General features: G+C 36.5%; 1 protein-coding gene across 3 annotated transcripts; it reads right to left on the reverse strand.

The window, feature by feature from the left end:
• Positions 1–258: 258 nt before the first annotated feature.
• On the reverse strand, positions 259–22,003 carry Tmem207 (transmembrane protein 207). Of its 3 annotated transcripts, none has more exons than XM_090331776.1 (5): positions 21,823–22,003; positions 19,002–19,039; positions 13,725–13,769; positions 12,525–12,667; positions 259–586 (listed from the first exon to the last, which is right to left on the reverse strand). In XM_090331776.1, the coding sequence occupies exons 1-5, from the start codon at positions 21,895–21,897 to the stop codon at positions 450–452; spliced, it is 438 nt and encodes a 145-aa protein (XP_090187902.1). In that variant the 5' UTR covers positions 21,898–22,003; the 3' UTR covers positions 259–449. The 3 variants fall into 3 exon arrangements, with proteins under 3 accessions (XP_090187902.1, XP_090187895.1, XP_090187911.1); XM_090331769.1 differs by lacking the exon at positions 259–586 and adding an exon at positions 10,592–11,075; XM_090331785.1 differs by lacking the exon at positions 259–586 and adding an exon at positions 10,592–11,075 and having other exon boundaries at positions 19,002–19,108; positions 21,823–21,906.
• Between the last annotated feature and the right edge of the window lie 1,786 nt (positions 22,004–23,789).

The following is a 23,789-nucleotide window of genomic DNA, read 5'->3' on the forward strand; positions in this document are numbered from 1 at the left end:
TCTGGTCATAAAAGAAATGCAAATCAAAACAACTCTAAGATTCCACCTCACTCCAGTTAGAAAGGCCAGGATCAGGAAAACGAATGACAACAGATGCTGGAGGGGATGTGGCCAGGAGGGATCACTACTACACTGTTGGTGGGAGTGCAAACTCGTTCAACCACTATGGAAAGCAGTGTGGCAGTTCCTCAAAAGACTAAACATAGAACTCCCCTATGATCAGATACTAATTTGAAAGAATTGTTCCTACATCTGATTTTTTAAGTGTGTGTGTCCATTTTTTGCTTGTTTGTTTTGTTCTGATTTGTTTTGCTTTGTTTTTTGTCCTTTCTTTTTTGGTACTGGGATCAAATCTAGGACATTGAACTTGTTAGGCAAGTTCTTTCCGGTCCAAGTTTGATGTTTTCGAACTATGAATATTTCTAGTACTCTGTGTTGATGATCCAGATCTACAGCTGGCTTGTTTTTGCAATTTCTTCATAGGGAGGTGGAGAATCCAATATACCAAAACCAGGAACAGGACATAGGTCATGGTTTTGAGTGTGAAGGTGAGCTCCAACAGCTGGCCTCACAGCTGCTTCTGTCCCTGGGGAAGAAAAGATGAAGAAAAGTAATAGTTCTAGTCAGCATAAAACAGAAGTGTATGAACTGCCTGATGATATTGGGCATTTCTCGGTTCACTGAAGCAACAGAAAATTACTTGTACTTAAGGTTTACAATCATCTTGCTCTCTGCTGTTAGCCTAGTCATGAAAGCAAGAAAATTTCTTATAATTAACTCATTATACTAACCATTGGGGAGCATTCACAGTTGAACATCTGAAATTAGAGAAAATCCTTTCTTTCAGGGATCACAAAAACAAATTCCTGTGATACTGATAAATTTTAGCTCATAATCCAATCCTGGGAAATGAAAATCTCACTAGAAACCTTAAAATGTTATTCAACATTAATATTTTTAGTTATGGTATGATCACAGATTATAGTGAATGCAGATACAGTTTAAAAAAATATTGTTTGTTTTGTTCATGTCTTGCTTTGTGCTGATACTGGGGGCCTTGATTCAGGACCTCAAGTTCCCATTTGGCTCTGTGTTCAAGTCTAGTACTCTACCACTTGAGTTGCATCTCCATATCTAGCTTTTTGCTAATTAATTGGAGACCAGAGCCTTGTGGACTTCCTTTACTGGGCTGGCTTAGGACATGAATCCTCAGATCTGAGTCTCCTGATGAGCTAGGATTATAGGCCTGAGTAACTAATGCCTGGCAATCAAAAATTTAAATATCTGCTTGTTATGAATAGCAAGCATGTTAACATAAATGGTGAAATCTTCTATTTAAAATATGCCACATAACTTTTAGAGGATATTCTACAGAGTAAAACACTATTTTGAAGTTAAAGTTTCTGACCTTTTGATTATTCACACTAAAGCCATTCAATACAAAAATCAAGCCTTTTCATTCCGAACTTGTCACCTTGAAAGACCTTGAATTTATTCCAGTAGTTAAAAAACTCTATTATTTCCTTTAAAGCACTATTTTAAAGACACACAAGAAATCAGTACTAATATTTCCTAGCCCTCTTTATGTATACATCTTTTCTACCTGGATTTTTACTTTACTTTAATAATTTTTAATGACTCCTTCCTCAAACAGTAGCAACAATCTTAAATTCATCTTTAAAAAAGAAAGCCCTTGAACTAAATCCTACCTTTGACTTTTGTATATGTTCAATTTAATTGAAACACAAGCATACTCAGTCATTTACATATTGATTGTGGATGCGGTTGAACCACAGTGGCAGAGGTGAGTAGCCCCTGGTTCTCCAGAGACTACAAGGACTGCAGGCCCAAAATAGTCTCCTCTGTCCTTGGAGAGAAGAATTTGGCTGACATTCTTTAAAGGATTAAGATTTGTTAGTTCAAAAATTCTGAAGATCCTGCCATAATTACTGAATATTAGCTTTTAGGCATAGTTGTATCACTGAAATCCATTTACAGATCACTCAAAATGGTTATTTTGGATAATGAAAATTTAGCAATTTGGATTTTTATAATTTGTGTTTGTCTTATTTATTTTCCTTGTCCTCGGAGCAAAATATAATCTACCATTATAACTATTATTATTATTATTATTACCATTATGGCATGTGAAGAATAGTGCTATATTTTGGATATAAATTTCACCTCTTGTTCCATTACCTTGCTTACAACTTTATTTATTTCAAGAATCCACCTACATCCTATCAAACAATATTTATTTACTCCAGGTTTCTCTTACACAACGAAAGTCTACTAATAGTATTTACCTCTGTAAGAGTAATAAATGAATGCAGTGTTTAAGACCTAACATGCAGTTAAGTTTCATTTTTCTTTTTGTAATCTTTTTATGGTGAAATTTATTTTAATGTATTCCATTGTCAGGATAATGTATAGAGGGGCTATAGTTACAATCGTCAGGTAATGGGTACATTACTTCTCGAACCTTGATACCCTGTCTCATGTTTTTGTCCCCCTTTCCCTCCCCCTCCCTCTCCTAATCATCTTGTTTTCCTCCTTCCCTTCCCTATTTCAAATAAACAAATAAGTGTATATACAGTATACCAGTTAACAAAGTCAGATATAGTAACCACATGAGATTAACCATAAGTGGAAAAAAAAGAGAGTAAAGAAATAACTTCACATAGTACATTAAGAAAAATATTCAGAAAGCTAAACCTCTTGTATCCATATCATAGAGTTCATTTTGTTTAATCTCATCCTATATGACCATCTGTACATATGTTTTAAGGTATCGTGATCCTTTACTGGGGGAATCCTAGATGTGTGCTAATTATTACAAACGAGGGAGGCCTGAGCACCAATGCATTGGAACTGAAGGCCCAGAAATCAACCCACAGACCTATGGCTAACTAATCTTTGACAAGCTTGTCAAAAAATAACATGGAAGAAAGTCAGCCTCTTTAACAAATGGTGCTGGAAGAATTGTTTAAGCACCTGTAGAAAACTAAAGCTGGATCATTATATGTGACCATGCAACAGAATTAATTCCAAATGGATCAAAGACCTTGAGGTAAAAGCAGACGCCCTCAAAACTGTACAGGAAGGAATAGGAAATACTCTAGGACTCATTGGAATAAGTCAAACCTTTCTTGATCAAGGTCCAGAAACACAACAAATTAGAGAAAGTTTGGACAAATGGGACTGCATTAAACTGCAGAGCTTCTGTAGGGCAAAGGGCATAGCTATCAAGTTAAATAGAAAGCCCACAGAGTAGAATATCTTCAATAGCCATAAAACAGACAAGGGCCTCATATCTAAAATATACCAACAGCTCAAAAAACTGAATCTCTTGGGGGCCGGGAGTTTGGCCTAGTGGTAGAATACTTGCCTAGCATGCACAAAGACCCAGGGTTGATTCCTCCTTACCACATACATAGAAAAATGCTAGAAATGGTGCTGAGGCTCAAGTGGTAGAGCACTAGCCTTCACAAAGCCCAAGGACAGTTCTGAGGCCCAGAGCTCAAGCCCCAGACTGGCAAAAGAGAAAAAAAAGAATCCCTCCAAAGAAATCCTCAAAGAAACAACCATCTCATTAAAAGGTGGGCTAAAGAGAGATTTCTCTGAAGAGGAAATAAGAACAGCCAATAGACACATCTCTAGCCATACAAGAAATGAAAATCAAAACAACTTTGAAATTCCACCTCACTCGAGTTAGAATGGCCATGATCAAGAAATCTAATAACAACAGATACTGGTGGGGATGTGGCCAGGAGGGATCACAACTACACTATTGGTGGGAATGTAAACTCGTTCAGTGACTCTGGAAAGCAGTATGATGATTCCTCAAAAGACTAAACAGAGCTCCCCTGTGACCCAGCAATCCCATTCCTTGACATTTACCCAAATGTCCAGAAACAAGGTCATATTATAACTACTAGCACAACGATGTTCTTCTTGTAATCTCATATGAGAATTCATGCATGAAACACTACATCTTGAGAGGTCCAGTTGGAAGTCTTTATTAGAAAGTCAGTAACTGCAGGTGGACTTCTGGTCCCGAAGACCTCCATCCCAGAATGCAGTTTCCACAAAGCTTTTAAAAGTGACTACCACATAATGGGTGGGGCAGAGCAGTGATGGGGAGACAACCGAGTAGAGGAAGGCAAACTATAAAGGGACAAACAGCATGTCATGTCTGCATATTCTCTACAGCAGAGCTCTCCTGGGCCTATATAACACTATGCATTTGCAATTCCAACATGGCCTGTACTTACCTCTAGGCTTTTGAGAGCTGTGTGAAAAGCCCCTGCCACTCAGCAAGGTGATATTACTCAGACTAGTCTCCTTATTTCAATATTACTATTAATTAAGAATATGTGAAGGATAGGTATGGGTTCTTCTTTTATGTTTATCCTATTTTAATGGTTAAATAATTATTTAGTTGTTATTATTATTATTAGATACAAAGGAAAAGATTATATAAACTATACCATGGAGTAAAGCCTTTGGCAGATTTTAAGTTTGGTCAGATTTTAAGTCTGTGTCACTTGATTAAGCAGAGTGATAGTTTATTTCTCCATTGTGAATTTGTTTTGTATGTTTGAGCCAATGTTGGAACATGAACTCAGCACCTGGAAGCTACCCATTAGTTTTTGTTTTTATAAAACAAGATTTATTTTCATTGTAAAGGTGATGTACAGAGAAGTTATAATTACTTAAGTTGGGTAATGAGTACATTTCTTTTTGAATAGTGTCGCCACTTCTATCATTTTCTCCCAGGTTTTCCCCTCTTGACTTCCCTCCCCCCACAAATTGTATAGTTCATTTTCAACATAGGGTCTAGTGCCTATCACTGCTGCATTTGTTCACCCTTTTCCCCACCAGTTCTGTGCTCCCCTTACCCTCCCCCAAACAGATAAACTTACACACAAGACAAAAGTTGCAAAAATTTTAAAAAGGAGAAAACAAAAAGCAAAATAAAACAAAAAGAAAGCAACATAACAAACAAAATCTCTTGTTTCCATTTCTTTGAGCTCATTTCAATAAACATTACTTTATTTGATGATATGCACATAGCTCTTCAGACAGTGTGAATTTCTTCTAAGAATATCCTCCTCTGGTCTGTCTGAGTGAATGTTCAGAATCTGTTTAATTTGTCATGTTAACACCTCGAATGGAAAAGGTCAAAAGAGTATACTTGTCCCTTAGATTTTGCTCAAGGTTAATTCCCTATTAGTTGACCACAGCTCTACTTTCAGCATTTTGGTGATTGAATGGATCTGAGTCTTACAGAATTTCTTGCTTGGATTGTCTTCAAATGGTGATCCTTAGTTCTCAGTCAGTTGAGTAGCTAAGATAACAGGCATAAGCCTGGCTTCCATGGGGAATTCTATTGGACATTGGCTATTTTCCTGGAGACTGCTTCTGATGTAGGCAATACAAAGTCAATAGTAACTTAGCTTCCTGCCTAGAAGTGGTTGATTCATCAGATTTACATACTTATTTTTTGTTGTAGCACTAATTTATTTCCGGTGCCAATATTATCAATATGATGTTCCAGGGGGTAGCATCTTCACAATCACTGCCTTTGGTAGAAAATTATATTATCTCCTTCCTATTAATGTGGCTTATGGTCTTAGATCTCTTATGAATGCCACAGAACAAAACCAAGATGCTTAGAAAGCTTTTAGAAATTGAGTATACGTCCATTTTCAATGTTTCCAAAGCATGTTTACCTGTAATTTTATTTGGCTTGGTGTAGGTGAATCAGGGATTATTTCATTTTTTCAATAGTTAAGAATCTAAGAGAACAAACCAAAATGCTTGTCAAAATGTGTGTTTTTTTTTTCCAGAGCTGTTAGCTAAGACATTATAACAGTACTATTTTCATTGAGTTTTTTTATAGCCAGAATTTAAATTCCTCATGCAGTTAAGAACAATTCCAGGTGACTTTTATCTGTAATCCCAATTCCGAAGGCTGAGACCTGAGGATACCAGTTCTCAGAGCTAGAAAGGCTGACTAGCTAACAAGCTTTTCTAAGAATGGAAAAGTCCATGAGGGTCTTATTTCCCATTAGTCACCAAAAAAGCTAGAAGTGGAACTAGGGTTTAAATGGTAGAGAACTATTCCTGAGTAGAATAGCTCAGAAAGAGTGCCTAGGACCTATGTTAAGCCCTAAGACTATCACATGCACATACATATACACAGAATAATTACAAGAGATTTGATGTATCTTACTGTACCTTTTCTAAGACCACTTTGTTCTTCTCTCTTTATTCACGCCCTTAGTTTTGTAATCCTCCTGTTTCAGCCCTCCAGGTGCTAAGATCCCCAGTGTGTATGTCCCTGTACTTGCTCACACCTTCCTTTATTTTATTTTTTAAAATCTTATCCCTTCTTACATATGGGAATGCTTGAAAGGGTATGCAATTGAGTCACACCTTTGCTATCTCCTGTTATTTTCTCTATAGGCCTACCTTTCCTCCCATTATGTTAAGAATGATGGTAAACTTCTTAGAGACTTGTAAGGGAGAATAAAATTTTTGACATTTGAGGTGTTATTCAATGTAAACACTCAATAAATCTGAACCATGAATATAGTCATGTCCTTTTATGAATGTGTGTGAATGAAATATTCTTTGTGTTTACCTAAAATCAGTTCCAAATGACTTACATGTAATTATGAAATGCTGGGGTAAGTTCTCTAAAGGAGCATAAAATAAATGAGCTGGGGAATCCTGGTGGGAGAACAAGGCAGTGCATGAGGACCTACTCTTCTTATTCAGTTCCCTTCAGCCCTCTGTCCCTCCCAAGCTCAGAGTATTCACATTTAATCATAGCCAGAAGATCAGTATTTCTCTTTTTATTTTCTAAAATGAGGTAAAAGGCAAATTATTTCTGAAATTGCAGGCAAAAGGGGGTCAGGGGTATTTTGGTAGTTGAAAAGGCACCATTGTTAGGGCTGTAGGACCAGAGAAGCTAAGCTAAAAGGATTATCCCAGGGAGAGTTTTTGTGGGCCTCACCCTGCTCTTTGCTCAAGAAAGGCAGGGACCATCACAGATTTAGGGGCCCAGCTTTCATCCACAAAGCACATAAAAGACTCCCACAGCTTTTAGAGACATTTGATATTTTCTATTGAAGTATTGACAAACTAAAGTGAGGGCTTTTAAATTGTTTGTCTATCTCCAGCTTTGCTTGTCTTTTCATTCACTTCTCCAACCCAAACTCTAAATGTCTTATTTACTAATTTATTTAGTACCTGAGGCTGGGTTCTCCTCCTTAGCTTTTTGGCTCTGTCACTTGAGCTAGTCCCCTCTCTCTTCTGGCTTTTTGTCGGTTAGCTGGAGGGAAGCAACTTTTTTCCCATTGTATTTGTTTTTATTATTGAGGTAATATATAGAGGGGTTACAGTTACATTCACCAGATAGTGAGTGCATTTCTTCTCACACATTGATACCCCTTCTTATGTTTTTGTCCCCCACCACCTTTCAATCATCTTGTTTCCCTCAGTCCTTTTCCACTTCAAATAAGCAAACAAACATATTTATAATATACCAGGTAACAAAGTCAGATACAGTAGCAATATGAGATTAATCAAAGGACAATAAAGGAAAAGAGAAATAACATAGTACATTAAGAACAACAATCTGGAGAGAAGAATCTTATGGACTTTACTGTCTTGCTAGGAATAGCTTTGAATCACAATCTGTTCATCTTAGCTTTCTGAGTGATTAGGATGATAGTCATGATCCACTGGTGCCCAACATAAATCTGTGTTTTTTTGTAAATTATGTATTATTGAGAAGTATCTCTAAAATCCTTATTGAAATAGATAAAGTATTAAGAGGCGGGGGAATACCAACATCAAAACAAGGAATCATTTTACTTTTAATACAAGCTCTAGACAAAACACCTGAAAAATTCCATATTTATCCCGGTCTGATGATTGAATGAAGAGATTAGAAAGAAATCAGAGGCTATTCTATGAATTGTTCCACTCATGTAAACATAGGACACTGAGTGGAATTTCTGGAAGTTGTAGCAGGGAGGATAATGGGGATTGTATTGTACATGAAGAATAAATGGGTTTAGGGATGGATACTAAAGAGAAAAATAAGAGGAGATTCTGGAAAATAGAATAGAAAGAATAGGTAGACTTGATCCAGAAAAAAAGTGGAGAGAGAGAGGGGGGGCTTGGAGATGTGGTTTTCCTTTTGGTTTTTCTCTGTGCAAATGCCTCTTCCCCTATATCCCACTCAGGGTGTGTCAGAATCATCTAGGGCTACTGTAACAAAGCCATTGGATGTGGCATGTTAGACTAAGATCTGAAAAACTTTCATAGCTCTGAATTTTCATCAGATATTAAGACAGTCTGAACTGACAACATCTTCCATGAGCACCGTTTATGAGGATACCAAGCTAAGTAGTTAATTTTTTACATTACTATTTCTAATCAAGATAACTGCAAACATTAGTTATCTAATATTGGTAGGAACTGCTGTTTAGGTAAACCACCTATTTTACATATTTTAATATATTTTAGCATGAGTAATATATTTTAGCCTTGAATGTTCAATTGAAGATTTTATTTTGGCTCTCCTTTACTTAAGGGCAGTTCCCATACGATTCTCGAGTTCAAATCTCTGAGCTCTAGGTCTAATGAACAGATCTATCTCAACATGTAGTGAAAATAAAAATCTGGGAGGAATCCAAGGTTAATTCATCAAACAATATCTTCATGAAAATAGTTGAACTGACCTACTACCAATTTTCTGTATTCTTTGGGAGCATCTTGACTTCTGCTTTATGTATAAGAGAAGGCATAGATTACGAACATTATTTAATATTCTAGTATGTTACCAGTGCCATTAAAATGATTTCTCATTCCTCTTCTAAATGGCAGAATTCAACTATATATAGATCCCCAAATTCAAAATTTCCTTGTACTACACCCCCCTCACACACACTATTCCTCAGTAACTGGACTGTACTTGAGCAAAAGTTAATTTCTGTGAATAGTAATCTTTGGAACTTTACATGCCTCAAACCACAACAGTTGATGAGTGGATCAACAAGATGTGGTATTTATGCACAATGGAATTCTATGCTGCTGTCAGAAAGAATGACATCGCCCCATTTGTAAAGAAATGGAAAGACTTACAAAAAATCACATGAAGTGAAGTAAGCCAGACTCAAAGGAACATAGGCTCAATGGTTTCCCTCATTTGGCATAATCAGTAGAAACCTTGGGCTCTCCTAGCAGAGATTTACAATAGAGCAAAACCTAGATACATAAGGCCATATAGTATGACACTAAATGAAAGGACCTCCAGGATATAGAAACAAAATCCATATAATGAGTGATTGTTATTCTTAATGTACTATGTTATCTCTCATCTCTTTTGCTGTCCCTTGTTCATCTCATATTGTTACAGTATTTCATCTTGTATCTGATATACTGGATATATTTATATATGTGTATTTGGTTATTTGAAATCAGATAGGGAAGGGGGGAAACAAGATGAGGGGTGGGAGTAGGGGGAGGGAAGTGGGGACCAAGACATGAGAAAGGGTATCAATGTATGTGAAATAATGCACCCTCTATCTGGTGAATATAATGTAACACTTCTATTAATTACAATAAAAAATACATGGAAAAATAATTATCTAGAAATACTATATATGATCATTGAACTACATATTTCCCCAAAAGCATTAAATAATTCTCTTTAAATACAAGTTTCTGTAAGTAAAAAAATATAAACATGAAATAGTGCAATAATGTAAAGAACATATACCACTATTTCTAAAATAATAATAAGAATAATGAAAAGATCTAGAGCTAAGAAGCTAAACATTTCATTAAAATGTAATTCTAAAACAGTTCAAGAAATTAGAAAAGAAGACAGAAGAAAAGGAAAGAAAAAAGAGAACAACAACAACCAGAAGCAACATACAAGAAACAAGACTAAGAGAATTATGTACAGACCTTAAAAATACTGCCACCGAAACACTCCAACACAATAAAAATAGAGATGACTGGCTATATGAATGCCATTTCATTTATAAAGAAGGGATGAGGGTGGTAAGGAGTGGGTGTTTTATGAGTAAGAAGGACTTACTACATTGACATGGCTAGGTAGGAATTTTGCATGAACTTCTCTTCAACCATTGGGTAGCTTTTTATATTATTTGATTCCTATTTTGCATGATTAAACAATTTAAAATGTAACAATCCCACCATACCACTCCTGGGCATCTATTCTGAATATCATAACCCAAGATATGATAAGGGCATCAGCTCAGCTATGTTCATCTCTTCACTATTCACAGTAGCCAGGTGATGGAAACAATCCAGATGCCCTACTGCAGATGAATGGATACAGAAAATGTGGTATATACATACAATGGAATTCTTTTTTCATCATTTAATTTTATTTTTTATTGTTGGGGTAATGTAGAGGGCTTACAGTTACATTCGTCAGGTAGTAGGTGCATTACTTCTCACACATTGATATCCCTTCTCATGTTTTTGTCCCCATTTCCCTCCCCCCCACCATCTCCCAATTATCTTATTTTCCCCCTTCTCTTTCCGTTTTCAAATAAACAAATAAATGTATATACAACATACCAGGTAACAAAGTCAGATACAGTAACAATATGAGATTAACCAAAGGACAACAAAGAGAAGAGAAATAACATAGTATAAGAGAACAACAATCACACAAGATAAAGCTCTTGTTTCCATATACTAGAGATCCTTTCATTTAGTCTCATCCTATGTGATCTTATGTACCAGGTTTTGCGCTATTGTAATCCTCTGCTAGGAGAGTCCTAGATGTGTACTAATTATTACAAATGAGGGAAACCATACAGCTTACATTCCTTTGGGTCTGGCTTACTTCACTTAATATGATTTTTCCCAAGTTTTTCACTTCCTTACAAATGGGGTGATGTCATTCTTTCTGGTAGCAGCATAGAATTCTGTTGTGTATAAGTACCACATCTTCTTGATCCAGTCGTCTACTGAGGGGCATCTTGGTTGGTTCCATATCTTCGCTATGGTAACTAGTGCTGCAATGAACATCGTACTAGTGGCTTTAGTATGTCCTTGTTTTTGGACGTTTGGGTAAAGGAGTGAAATTGCTGGGTCATAGGGGAGCTGTATGTTTAGTAATACAATGGAATTCTACATAGCCAACAGACAAGGACTTTTTCTTATGAAAAACTAAGGAGGGAGTGAAGATATAAAGGGAATCTAATTATGACTGTGAATTCAATGTGGTTTCACATTTCAGATTGCTCTAAATATTGCCCTTGAAATTTGATTACTGAAATTAAGAAGTTGAAAGAATCTAGAGGTCATGGAGAATAGCATCTGCTAAGTAATTATTTTTCTATCTTTTTTTCAGAAAAGGGAGACAAAATATTTTCAAAGTTCACTTTGGAGTAACATTTGTTCTAAGGCTCTGTGAATTGGCTATTACTAACTTAAATGCATATTGTGCATATCCCTCTGACAGGGCAGTAAAGTGGGTTGGTGGTTGGATAGCCTACATGGCAAGAGAAGAAAATGAGTAGAAAGGAATGACTATTTCAGTGGACTCCAATTTAGATTGTAATAGAAGATACTATAGTAAGAGAGTGTCTACATATTTCTTAATAAAAATAAAACTCAAAGGCTATACCTGTAGGACTGGGATGAAAAGAAAGCATGAAGAAGGAATCACATATTAGAACCTAGAAATTAGAATGCCTCTCATTAAGGACCCACTGTATGGCCCTATCAGTTCAAAATAGGAGGATATACCTTATATACAAGAATGAGCTGGTTTGTCCATGAATATGCAGCCTAAATTTTTATTACACCCTTACTTATATTTCTGTGAAGTTAACCTACATAGAAAAGGGGTGTGTGTGTGTGTTTACTAGAAGAGTGACAGAAATAGATAACACCTTCTATGGGAAATAATTACCAATTTCCAAGGTTATAGTTAAGAAACATAAGTAATATTGGAAAAGTCTAAATCTACCTCCTGAAACTTGGGAGATCAAAAGTAAATTATGTGGAAATATGTTTTTAAGAAAACAGTGTCCTCCTTAAGTATGTTCTTGTTTTTTAAAAAATTTAGAATACTATAGAGAAGGTGATTTAATGCCTAATACTCATGGCTATCAGATATACATTACTAAAATAATATACTAGTTTTTTTCCTTTTTTTCTTTTTTCTGCACTCATCCCTTTTCAGGCTGGTTCATCCTGTAGGAATTACACAAACTCTAGACAAATACATACATCATTATGGCACATAAACTACTCTAGAAATTATTACAACAATTCCAGGAGGTAACTCAGTGGTAAAGCTAGGGTCTCCTTTTTCCTAACATGTTCCTATGCAAACTCTTCCTTCAAAGTCATGCCTAGGAATCTCTCATAAGCTTTAAACTATTTAAGGTTCACAAATCTGCTTGTTAGAGGATGGTTTTTCCAGATTTCACAGAGGAATCTAAAAAACATCTTACCATAAATGGTGTCCAAGTCTCCAACAGCAAAAACTGCCACGGTGCGTCTCTGAGTGTGAATCATGGGTCCCTTCAGCCAGCACTGGAGACAGAAGAGGACCACCCCACAGAGAAGAGCCACCAGGAAAATCAGCAGTAGAAACCTGACATCAAATATAGCAGGCAAAAAAAAAAAATGAAGTGGGGCATGTGTGAAGTTAAGAGATCATAGAACTGCCTTGAAAGTGAACAAGACTTTGCTAGCTGAGCTGCAAGCTAACTGGAATGTTGAACTCCCATTACCATACAGGACTACTGAATTTGCAGTATTAAAGGTCCTTAGAGAGGGATGATTTTGTTGTCAAGTGGTGAACCATTTTGTCCTTCAAAACTTAAAGGTCATTAGAGAAGTTAATTTCCTTCCATCCATCCTTCTTTCTTTTCTTCCTTCTCTCCTTTTTTCTTCTTTCTCTTTTTTTCAAGTTTCTATCCATTAGTTCAATTTATGTTTCAGCAAATTAATATAAATAAATAGTCATTTGTAGGGCTTGAACTCACGGCCTGAGTGCAGATCCTGAGATCTTTGCTCACAGCTCGTGCTCTGCTACTTGAGCCACAGCACCACGTTTCCGGTTTTGAGTGATTAATTCGAGATAAGAGTTTCATGGACTATCCTGCTCAGGCTGATTTTAAGTGGTGATCCTCAGATCCCGGCCTCCAGAGAAGCTAGGATTATAGATGGGAACCAGTAGTAACTGACTACATTAACATATTTTAGATATTAGACAAGGTTTCTGCCTTTGATAGTTAACTAATTGATAGAACAATCAATATTTGATTTTTGAATTGATAGAAAAATCAATGTTTAGAAAGTTGTAAAAATAAAAACAAAATTTCTGGAGTCCTAGAAGTAGCTACTAGTTTGAGCAGCTTTTACGCCTAGAAGTTCATCATTGGGGGAATCATTAAGAAATATTAAAAAATAATTATAATTCCCAATCTTTAACTTTGGCACAAACCCTTGCTTTTAGAGACAATTTTTTCCCTATCACATTAAGTATTTAAACAAACACTGGCTAACACTCTCTAGCTTGAAAGAGATTTCTACAGATAGTGATTTATATGGCTCCTAAAATGTGATTTCATGCATAGGCTTAAATCATTTAGGAAAATAAGCATGCAATGGAATTGTTTCATAAAACAAATCAAGTATATTCTTACCAGATATACCACACATTAGGATGTTCACCACTGGAATTTACACACCTGTGATACAGAAAGAGCAATAAGTGGTGGGCAACTCCACTTGCCCAACTCCAGTTGCCCAAACCTTTCTCTCTGGGGACATGAAGTTTCTACTCATCTCATCTATCTCCTATCTACTAATCCTCTCCTCCCTCCACCTACAACACTTACCTTTGTTTACTTTATATAGGTTAAGTTTGAATCCACTAGGCATACAGACAGATAAGTTTCCAGTAGTATAATTAGATTCTAGACTTATGAATATTATTATATTTTAAGAAAGTATGACTAACACCTTAGAATTGTTTGCCATAGATATTAGGCAGAAAATCATTCCTCCATTCTACTTATTTAGGGAGCAAGAGTTCTTTGCAATCCATATTTTCCAGGGAGGACTAAAAGTCAATTAACCTTTCTTGTCTTGCTAGAGAATAGCAAGGACTGGACCATGGGCTGCTTCCTGGTTAAATAATTTGTATGGTTTCAGGCTAGGGGAGGAAAGTAATGAAATGGCTCAATGTCCCAGTTACCAAACAACTGGAACTTTGTCTCTTTGGTTAAAAAGGTTGAATAATGTGAGACTAGGTAGTCACAACTTAGTCATTACTGAAAAAAGTTTATAAAGAGCATACAAAAAGTTGGCAATGTGTTTAAATCCCCAGTTAATAGAGATACACATGTTGTATATCTCAGAGTTGTTCACTGAACCAGCCAGGGTGTATAGACTGTGCATCTGAAGGCACATTGTTCTCAGATCTCAGCATATGATCACCATTGCTACATCCTGAAGTTGAACAGTAAATGCCTGCTCATCACAGCCTCGAAGATGAAGCCATGCATAATCATGCCTTCCTCTGTCACTGTTCAAAAAATGCTTGGTGCTTTTCAGTTTGACAGTTATTCACTGATATCAGTGAATGCATTGCTGGGAAGTGTCATGTCTATCATCATCTTAGTTACAAGGGATTTTTTTTAACATATGTGAAGTCTCAATCTTATTGTTTTTACCCCAAACACTAAAGAGACAAGCCAATCACCCAGGTCAGGACATTTTTTTTTCATTTTTGTTTGTTCCATTTTAACATTTCAATATTGACCCCCTAGATCAATTAACAAAGATCTTAAGTCAATATGACTAAAGTAAAAGAGGACAACCCATATATAACTTTGAAAATCATCTTAATACAAGTAACTATCACAAGGAGATTTTACTGTTTTTAACTAAATTGTATATTGTATACTTTGAAATCAATCATGTACCTAACCCACGCTGGCCTTAAACTTATGATCTTCCTGCTTTAACATCTCCAGTGCTAGTATTCTACATGTCTATCCCAATATCTAGCAGTTAAGGCTCTAAAAAATTTAATGGCATAAAGTTATAAGAGAATGATAGCCAACTATCAAAAAAGAATACACATTTATGCTTATAATTAGAATCTTTGGTAAGGAAAGATGACCTAGAGAGCTTATTCCTTCTTTGTTTTTATTTTTACACATACAATAATGTCATCAAAAATAACTATTACTTGATATAAATATACAATTAAATACCAATAGCGCTTATTTCTCTTGGCAATAGAAGCCATTTTCCCTTTTAGCATTTTCTATTATTTGTATAAATATATTTTGTATTAAATTTTTAGTGTATACACACATTTGTTTTATTATTTCATAGCTGAGTATTGAAGTCAGTGCATAGCTGAGTATTGAAGTCAGGGCACTGCGCTTTCTAAGGAAGTGCTATTCCACTGAGCTAAATTTTCAACCTCTATATGCTGCTTTTGTAGTAGAAGTATCCACACACAGTTCTTAAATCTAAAAATCTTAAAAACACATAATAATCCAATAACAAGTGCATCTAGGGAATTTGGGATCCTGGCTTCAAAACCTTTTTGATTTTGAATATTGACATGGAAGGCTAGGATTGCCAGTTGTTTCATCTCTCTCAATATATGAATCTCTGCTTCTTTTTCTTTACGTATTAAGGAAATCTATACAAGTTAAGATAAAAGTAGTCCGTATCTCACTTTTTTCCTAAATTTTGGCCCACGCAGTATTGTCTTCAGTGTTAAGAATTGCCTGAACTTGTTTTAACCTTCTCTGAGTCCTGTGCACCCTCTGGTGGAGGATCTGATAAGGAAGAAAATGGCCAGGATGCTATTAGCAAGAAGAGAAATGGAAAGTCAGAATTTCTGGCAATTTATTTCACTCAGGATTTTACACCCTGATTTTACAGTTGAGATCCAGAGTGAGGAGAGATGGTGGGGAAGGGACTAGCTGCTCAAGGAACAGAAGTTATCCAAGGAGATTTGTCCCTCCACCTACATTCTTCTCTATGCTTATTTCCTTTTCCTTATCAATTCACTTTTCAAAAGTAACTTCTGAGATCTCAAAAAAATGAAAAGAAAACACTTAACAAAAATGCCTGGATCCATGCACTGATGGTCCTACCCAACTTCCAGCCACATAAAACATCAGTATACATGTCGATGAACATGGCGGGGCTGACCATAGCAAAAATGGTCGATCCTATCAAATTACCTAAAGCATGTGATGTGATGTGATGTGTGTGTGTGTACATGCACGTGTGTGTGTGTGCGCGCGCATGTGTGTGTGTGTGTGTGTGTGTGTGTGTGTGTGTGTGTGTATGAAATGATGGAGCACTTTTCCTTGACTTCAAACTTTAGAGCATTCAACTCTGATTTATACACCAGTTATGTTAACTAATAACAGTATGTTAATTTCTCAAATTCTGTATGCAAGCTTTTCATGGTTCTAAAATAAACTTACTAAAGGATTAATTACAACGGGTTGCTGAAATAATAGAGAAAAAAGAAATACAGTTATCACAGAGAAATGACGTCAGACTTTCAATAACCACAAGTCTTTATAAGTGGATGCTGAAAGAAATCATTTCTTTCTCTGTCAGAACAACCAGAGTCTTCCCTTGTTCCAATGCAGTAGAAGGCATTCCTGCCTTGCATGGCTGATTAGAGCATTTGATCTTTATTTTCCTTCTTGGATCAGAGAATGTTTGGATCTAAGTATCAAAAGTTCAATAGTTTTTTCTATACCAGAAACCCTTCTACCCGAGGTGTACAAGTTCATGTGAAAGTATAGTCTTTCAAACTTAACAACAGCCCTGAGAAGTAGAGCCAGAGTATTGTAATCCTCCTCTTCTGATTCAGAAAACACAGTTACAGAAATGCTAAGTAACCTGATCAGGATAGCCTTAATGGAAGTGGCCTAGGCAACCACAGCCAAACATGCACTCCCAACACTGACCACAAGCAGTGTAAACTGGAGCAGTAGACACGAGCTCTAGCTTCCTATTGCTGTACTGTCTGCACTGCAAAGTGCTGTGAGGAAGTAAAGGAACTAAAATGTAACACTTTCAAGTGAAAACATGGAGAGCAGAAGAAAAAGACAACAAGCCAAGAGTAAGATCAGTTTAACTGTGAGTGTAGTAAAACCCACATATAAAATTCGAACTGAATTTCAGACCTACCTCAAGCTTTCCAAATACGAAAGCTGATAAAGAAAACTCTGTTGGAACAACCTTTCCATAGTCCTCTTGGAATAACTAGAATAACAGATTTCATGACTTCAGTATTTTGGTAAAAGTCTTCAACACAGACCAAAATATAATTCCTACCTGTACCTTTGAGGAAAGTGTAAGTTTCCAATTATATCACCCCTATTTTAATGGTAAATTACATACATAATATTTAGGGAAATACTCCTCCAATGTATAATGAATTAAAAGTTAGATATATAAAAAGATAACTTTGTGTTTAGTATGCTGGGTTCAGAATTTGATCAGTCCTAAGATCAAATCTACAGTCTCACATACTATGTTTTCCTACTCTTATTTACTTAGCTCATTAATTTATTTATTATGTAGCCTGGGCTAGCCTTGAAGTCACTGTATTCATGCCTCAATCACTTGCCTTCTCTTTCTTTCCTGCTCATTTAGAACAGCATTTGAGGTGGATTCTGGTTTTCACTCAAAAAGAAAATTATGATAAATATAACAAACACACTGTTGCAAAACTATGTAGTCCTAAAAGGGTCATAGCTAAGTATCAGTTCAAGTCTTCCTATTAATTTACTATCTCTCTATGGCTCTCAATTACTTCACTTGAAACGGAGACCAGTGACCTCAGCATAAAAAGTCCCCCATTATCATATGTCATGTTAATTAGAGAGTGAGATTCGACATTTAAGATCCTTTGCAATTATGGATTTTTTATTCTATTATTCTGGGTCAAAGGCAGAAAATGAAGAGGCAAGATGAGAGCAGCCATGATATCATGTCCAGAGTCAGTTAAGCAGCAAATAATCAAAACTTATGTTGTGTCAGGAACAGCAGAAGGCAGAGTGGAAAAGATCCAAAATTAATGCATTCAGATAGGAGATGGAGAGCTATGCAAGAGCTGAAGAAGGGTACAGGCTAAATAAGCAGCAAGTGAGCCATTAGAAACAGGTGAATAATTCCTGGACCTAAAGTATCACCCACTTGGCCTTGTCTGTTACTCTAGAGCCCACACTCATAGACCCTGGCTTTGAGGGTAATAGGAAATGATCATTGAAAAAGCTGGCTGGCAGAAGCTGTAGCCACCAGAAGACAGCACTTGGCAGAAGTGCTTTTCTGACACTTGCCCTAAGTCATAGTGCATTACAGTTACCATTAATCATCATCAGCATTATTAATGACATCTTCTCCCCATGTCAAAAATAGAACTTGGAAACCATTAAGTCAATAGCACACGCACACACACACACACACACACACACACACACACACACACACACAGTATGAAATGTGGGGCAATTACTCAAATAATTCATACCAGGATCCCTTTGAAATGTACGTATGACAGTTTACAATTTAGAGTTGTGCTCAAAACTGAACTATCCAGGAAATTGCCATCCTGGAATAGCCCTGACTGTGAAGCAACAAGGTCACCTTTCCAAGAACTAAAGGGGCCTTTGAATCCTCAGGGGAAGGGACCCAGTGGGAAAAAGTACCTACACATCAACCAGTCCCCTACTTAACAGAGCTGACCACAACAAACAGTTTTGAAGAATCAAGCCATCTGCAATTTAAAAATATTTAGTTGACATTTTCTTAAAAATTACGTGAATAGAATGATCATTTGAGATTCGTTGTGGGCTTTCAAATGGGCCTATTTTATTCAGGTTTTTTAATGCTAAATAAACATAGGAAATCTCTAGTGAGTTACTTACATTTTATTTTCTTCACACAGTAGATCTGAGAGCACCAACTGCAACACATGTTTAGAACAATAAAATCCAAACATCTCATCAGTCTAATCCTTTAATACAAGCAGTGCCTAGAGACAACATGTGTTTATATCATTAGTTTCTTTCTTTCTTTTTTAATTAAAAACTTTGAATCATAGTTGTTGGTTTTACATTTGGGTTTTCATTGAAAAAAGTAAAAAAAAAAACTCTTAAACTTAACAGTGACAGAGGATATAAGATGTGAACCAGCTTCCTATCTTATGTAATATTATGGATAGATTTGAAAATTTTACTCTAAGAACTTTTGTACACCTTTAATTATTTTTGCTTTCTTTCCACATTTTTGTCAGTGAAAGGATGTTCATGTGCCAGGAGTTTGGCCTAGTGGTAGAGTTCTTGCCTAGCATGCACGAAGACCTGGGTTTGATTCCTGGGTTCAAGACCCAGGACTGGCACATACAAAAAATGCATGTTCATATGTATTATTATTGCTACTGCTGCTGTTGTTATGTTTCACTACTGACTTTCACTTCCAGTTCTTGCTTGTTTTTCTTTCTTTTTCTTTTTGGCCAGTTGTGGGGCTTGAGCTCGAGGCCTAGGCACTTTTCTCAGGCTTTTTCAAGGCTAGCACTCTACCATTTGAGCCACAGTGCCACTTCTGGTTTTTTCTGTGTATGCGGTACCAGGGAATTGAACCCAGAGATTTTATGCATGCTAGGCATTTTGCTTGCTTTCCTTTTCTGGATTTTCTTGCTTGGCTTGATGCTGTACCACTTGAGCTACACTTCTACATCTGGCTTTTTGATTGGTAATTGGGGATGAGAGTCTCACATGGAATTTTCTGTCCTGGCTGTTTTTGAAGCCCAATCCTCACATATCAGCAACCCAAGTAGCTAGGAATACAGGCATGAGACACTTTGCCCTGACTACTTGAATTATTATTTTTTTTCCAGTCCTGGGCTTGAGCTCAGGGCCTGAGCACTGTCCTTGGAATTTCTCAGGGCTAGAGCTCTACCACTTGAGCCTCAGCACCACTTCTGGCTTTTTTCTATGTAAGTGGTACTGAGGAATTGAACCCACATCTTCCTGCATGCTAGGCAAGCACTCTACCACTAGGCCCAACTCCTGGCCTACTTGTATTATTTTTATGTAAAGGAGTCAAGTTCACAGGAAGCAGAAGTCAACCCTATTAGCTGGAATGCATGTTAAATATATGCACAAAAGGGTGACTTAAAGCTGCTGTAATACCAAGGTCCTAATAAACTCATATGGAATTGCATTTGGGATTTACAAACCTTCTCTTAATCAAAGAAGAAGAAAAGTAATAACCTTTAAGAGATCTCAACTGCAATTATCTCAGTATTCTACATTGAACCCTTATAGATTAATATCTCAGCCACAGTCACAGGAAAGAATGTATTTTATTTCCAGAAACGATCCCCTGTCATCTAAGGACAAGTAAGAAGCTACAAACTTTAAAATGATAGACTTGGGAATTTTGTAGGAGGTAGGTATTTCTACCCACTTAATATCAAATGTGTCTTCTTCAGTACCTTGTATTTATTCCACCAAGTTTATCTAGGCAAAAGAGATTTGTGGAGAAGTAGAAGAGCTATGAATTGGCCATCAGAGAGCATAGTAATGAACAATTTATAAGCAGAGAAAATGAGTTGCATTCTCTTTTGCTAGAATGTGGCAAATAGATTTGCATACTAACAGAGAAGAAAATGAGCCTTCAAATTTTGTCCATAAAGAAATTTTATTTATGACTACATGTAATCATTAGGGGCTTAGCTTAAAGGATAAACAAATAAAGCCAGAATTATACTTCCAAGTCACTTCCTAGTCTTCTTGTCTTCTTCTGTTTTTTACCCTAGCAAGAAGTACGTGGTCTAGGCTCAGTGGTTTTCCTCATTTGTAATAATTTGTACACATCTTGGACTCTTCTAGCAGAGGATCACAATAACACAAAACCTATGTACATAAGGTCACGTAGGATGAGACCAAATAGGATATGGATATGAAAACAAAAGGTTTATCTTGTATGTTTTTTGTTCTTAATATACTATGTTATTTCTCTCTTCTTTGCCCTTATGATTAATCTCATGTTGTTACTGTGTCTGACTTTGTTATCTGGTATATATTATGTATGTTTATTTGTTTATTTGAAATAAGGGAAGGGGGAAATCAAGATAATTGGGTTGGGGTGGAGGGAGGGAAACGAAGACAAAACTATGAGAAATGGTATCAATGTGCAATGAGGAATGCACCTACTATCTGACAGATGTAACTGTAACCTCTATATACATTATACAATGAAAAGAAAGAAGTAGGTGGTCTTTTGTGATACCACATTACTGCCATTGAATTGGCTGTCAGGAATTCAGACTATTATGAAACAGTGAGAAAAGTCTTAATATGCTTTAAATCCCAAACTTTCAGATACATTGCATTCAAGTAACAGAGGTAATGGTACTGATCAGAAAGGAATATTTAAAGCAGAGAAAATAATAAATGTTAAAATGACTATGATCTATTTATATCAGTCAGCAATCACAGTCAAGAATCCCATATGGTTACAGACCAGCAGTTGACATTTTTTATATTAACCCAGCCATAGCACCTATCTCCATAGCATATATTTTAATTCACAGTATAACAAAGTAAAGTAATGGTTAGATATGTATCATGTTATTTCTATAGTAACAAAACTAAATTAAAAATAGCACTATGCCTCCCATATCCACGGTAAATCAAAGACTCCCAGAATCTCAGAAAAACTTGCAGAAGAAAAGATTATTACCTGGAATAGTGGGGCACACAAAGTTCCCATCGCTGAGATCACAAAGGTTACGCTGAAGCATCTGGTTCTTGGCATAGCTTCAGGATAACCTGCTCAGACACTGGTTGGGTGACTCAGATTATGTCCTGTTCCCTGTACTTGTTAGCTCTTCTAGGTTATGCTTCCTACCTGGCTGGCATGAATGATGGCTCCTCGTGACTAATAGAGTTGTGAGTTAGGAGATGGAATGTTGCGAGCAAGCTCACAAGTACTAAGAGTTCAAGGAATTTAAGCTTAAGGTCAGAACCTTGCGTGTGTTGGTTAAGGCCCTTAAACTCTGCCATGGAAGGTAGCTGGCTGCTTCAAACACTGTCAGCATCAATGTATTATTAGGGGGAATTTGTGGAGATTTTAAAAATAGAATCTCCTATTTGAAACACTTATTTGGTTTTCTATCCATTTTTAAATCCTCTTTTCTGTTCTCATATACATCATTCAGTCCCTGGCTTAGCCTCACAAAAGTCAGATTGGCAAATTCAAAGATTGATAGTATCTTGTTGAGGTATAGATATGGAGAAACATTCTTTCAAATATAACTGATAATACTGTACAGTTCATTTGGGAGGCAGGTAGGTCTACTAAAGTGTAAATTTATCATTTGACTAAGAATTCGCCACCCAAAAAGTATGTCCAATGGATATCTAGATGTGATAAAAATAATCATAAACCATGATGTTTACTGAAACAGAAAATATACACCTAAATGTAGGATGAAATACAGTTTTTATGTTCACCTTACAGAATAGGAGGAAGCTATGATGGTAACCTCAGCAGCTGTTTTGAAAATAGGAAGATCACAGACCTTATGTGGAGTGGTTGCTAAGAATTATCCTAGATTGTTGCAAATAAAGGACAGTTTGTATACAAACAGGGAGATCATGCTGTAACACGTTCTGTATACAAACTCTGAATAGAGTTTATATACATCTAGTTTACATGCACATAAGAAATCTCTGCATAAAAGTGTCAACAGTAATTATTCCTATAAAAAGGAAATGGGACACTAAGAAAATAAGATATGGGAGGGAAATTATATTTCTCCCTGTTAGACTCTTGAATGATATATATGTGTGTGTGTGTGTGTGTGTGTGTGTGTGTGTGTGTGTGTGTATCTTTATATATACACATACATATATTTAACAAAGTGTCTGTGTTATCTATTCATTTTATACAAACATCACTTCCAAGGGCCAATTTTAAAGGCAAGCACCTAGAACTCAGGAGGAGCATATTGTAGCCGAGGCTCCAGTTTATTCACCAAATCCAATTCAAATGATACTACACGAACCCATTTATGAACACGTACATAGATTGCAACTGAAACAAATGAGCCATATTAGTTCACTAAAATACTGCTCAGAACTGACCATTAAGGTACATAGATCGTTGGGGCTGCATCTGGACAGGCTGAGCAGGCTGTGCAGTAGCCGTGCTCTGTTTAGTATGCAGCCACAGTCACAGCCATGAATTTCAAAGCAGAGGAAGAAGGGCCCGGTGCCAATGCCAACAGGAGAAAAGTAAACCAAGCCTACAGTATTATTTGTCCCTAAGACACCCTCCATTTTGAGTGTCTCTGAAGCCTGTAATTAAACAGAATGAGAAATAGGCTTTTCACTGGTGAACTTATTTATTAGGCGGTCAGAAGGCTGACTTCCGTCAGTGGAGTCAGTGATCTTAAGAATTTCTGGGAAAGGAAGGAAAGGCCAGATGACTAGAAATGGAATGGAAACAAGGACGGAATGTTTGGTTTAGCTTTAGAAACGAGCACAAAGACTAACCAGAAACACGGATTAAAGAATTCTTGTCAAAAAGGATGTGATTCCGCAGCAGGTGCCTAACAGGATCCATGACAACAGAATGGAGATGGTGGTGACAGTCACAGAAATATCGCAAACACCACTGCTAGGAATCACTCACTTCCTCATCCC

This window comes from Megascapheus bottae, chromosome 1, assembly GCF_031878675.1.
Source record: "Megascapheus bottae isolate mThoBot1 chromosome 1, mThoBot2.hap1, whole genome shotgun sequence".
NCBI classification, from domain to species: domain Eukaryota; kingdom Metazoa; phylum Chordata; class Mammalia; order Rodentia; family Geomyidae; genus Megascapheus; species Megascapheus bottae.

Excerpts from the sequence above, each read along its gene's own strand:
- Tmem207 (XM_090331769.1), bottom strand. The coding sequence starts at position 21,897 with ATGCCAAGAACCAGATGCTTCAGCGTAACCTTTGTGATCTCAGCGATG. Across the intron at positions 13,770-19,001 it reads CTGTGTGAAGAAAATAAAAT|GTGTGTAAATTCCAGTGGTG; the intron begins GTAAGTAACTCA and ends TCTGTATCACAG. Across the intron at positions 11,076-12,524 it reads AGACTTGGACACCATTTATG|CACTAGTTACCATAGCGAAG; the intron begins GTAAGATGTTTT and ends TGTTCATTGCAG.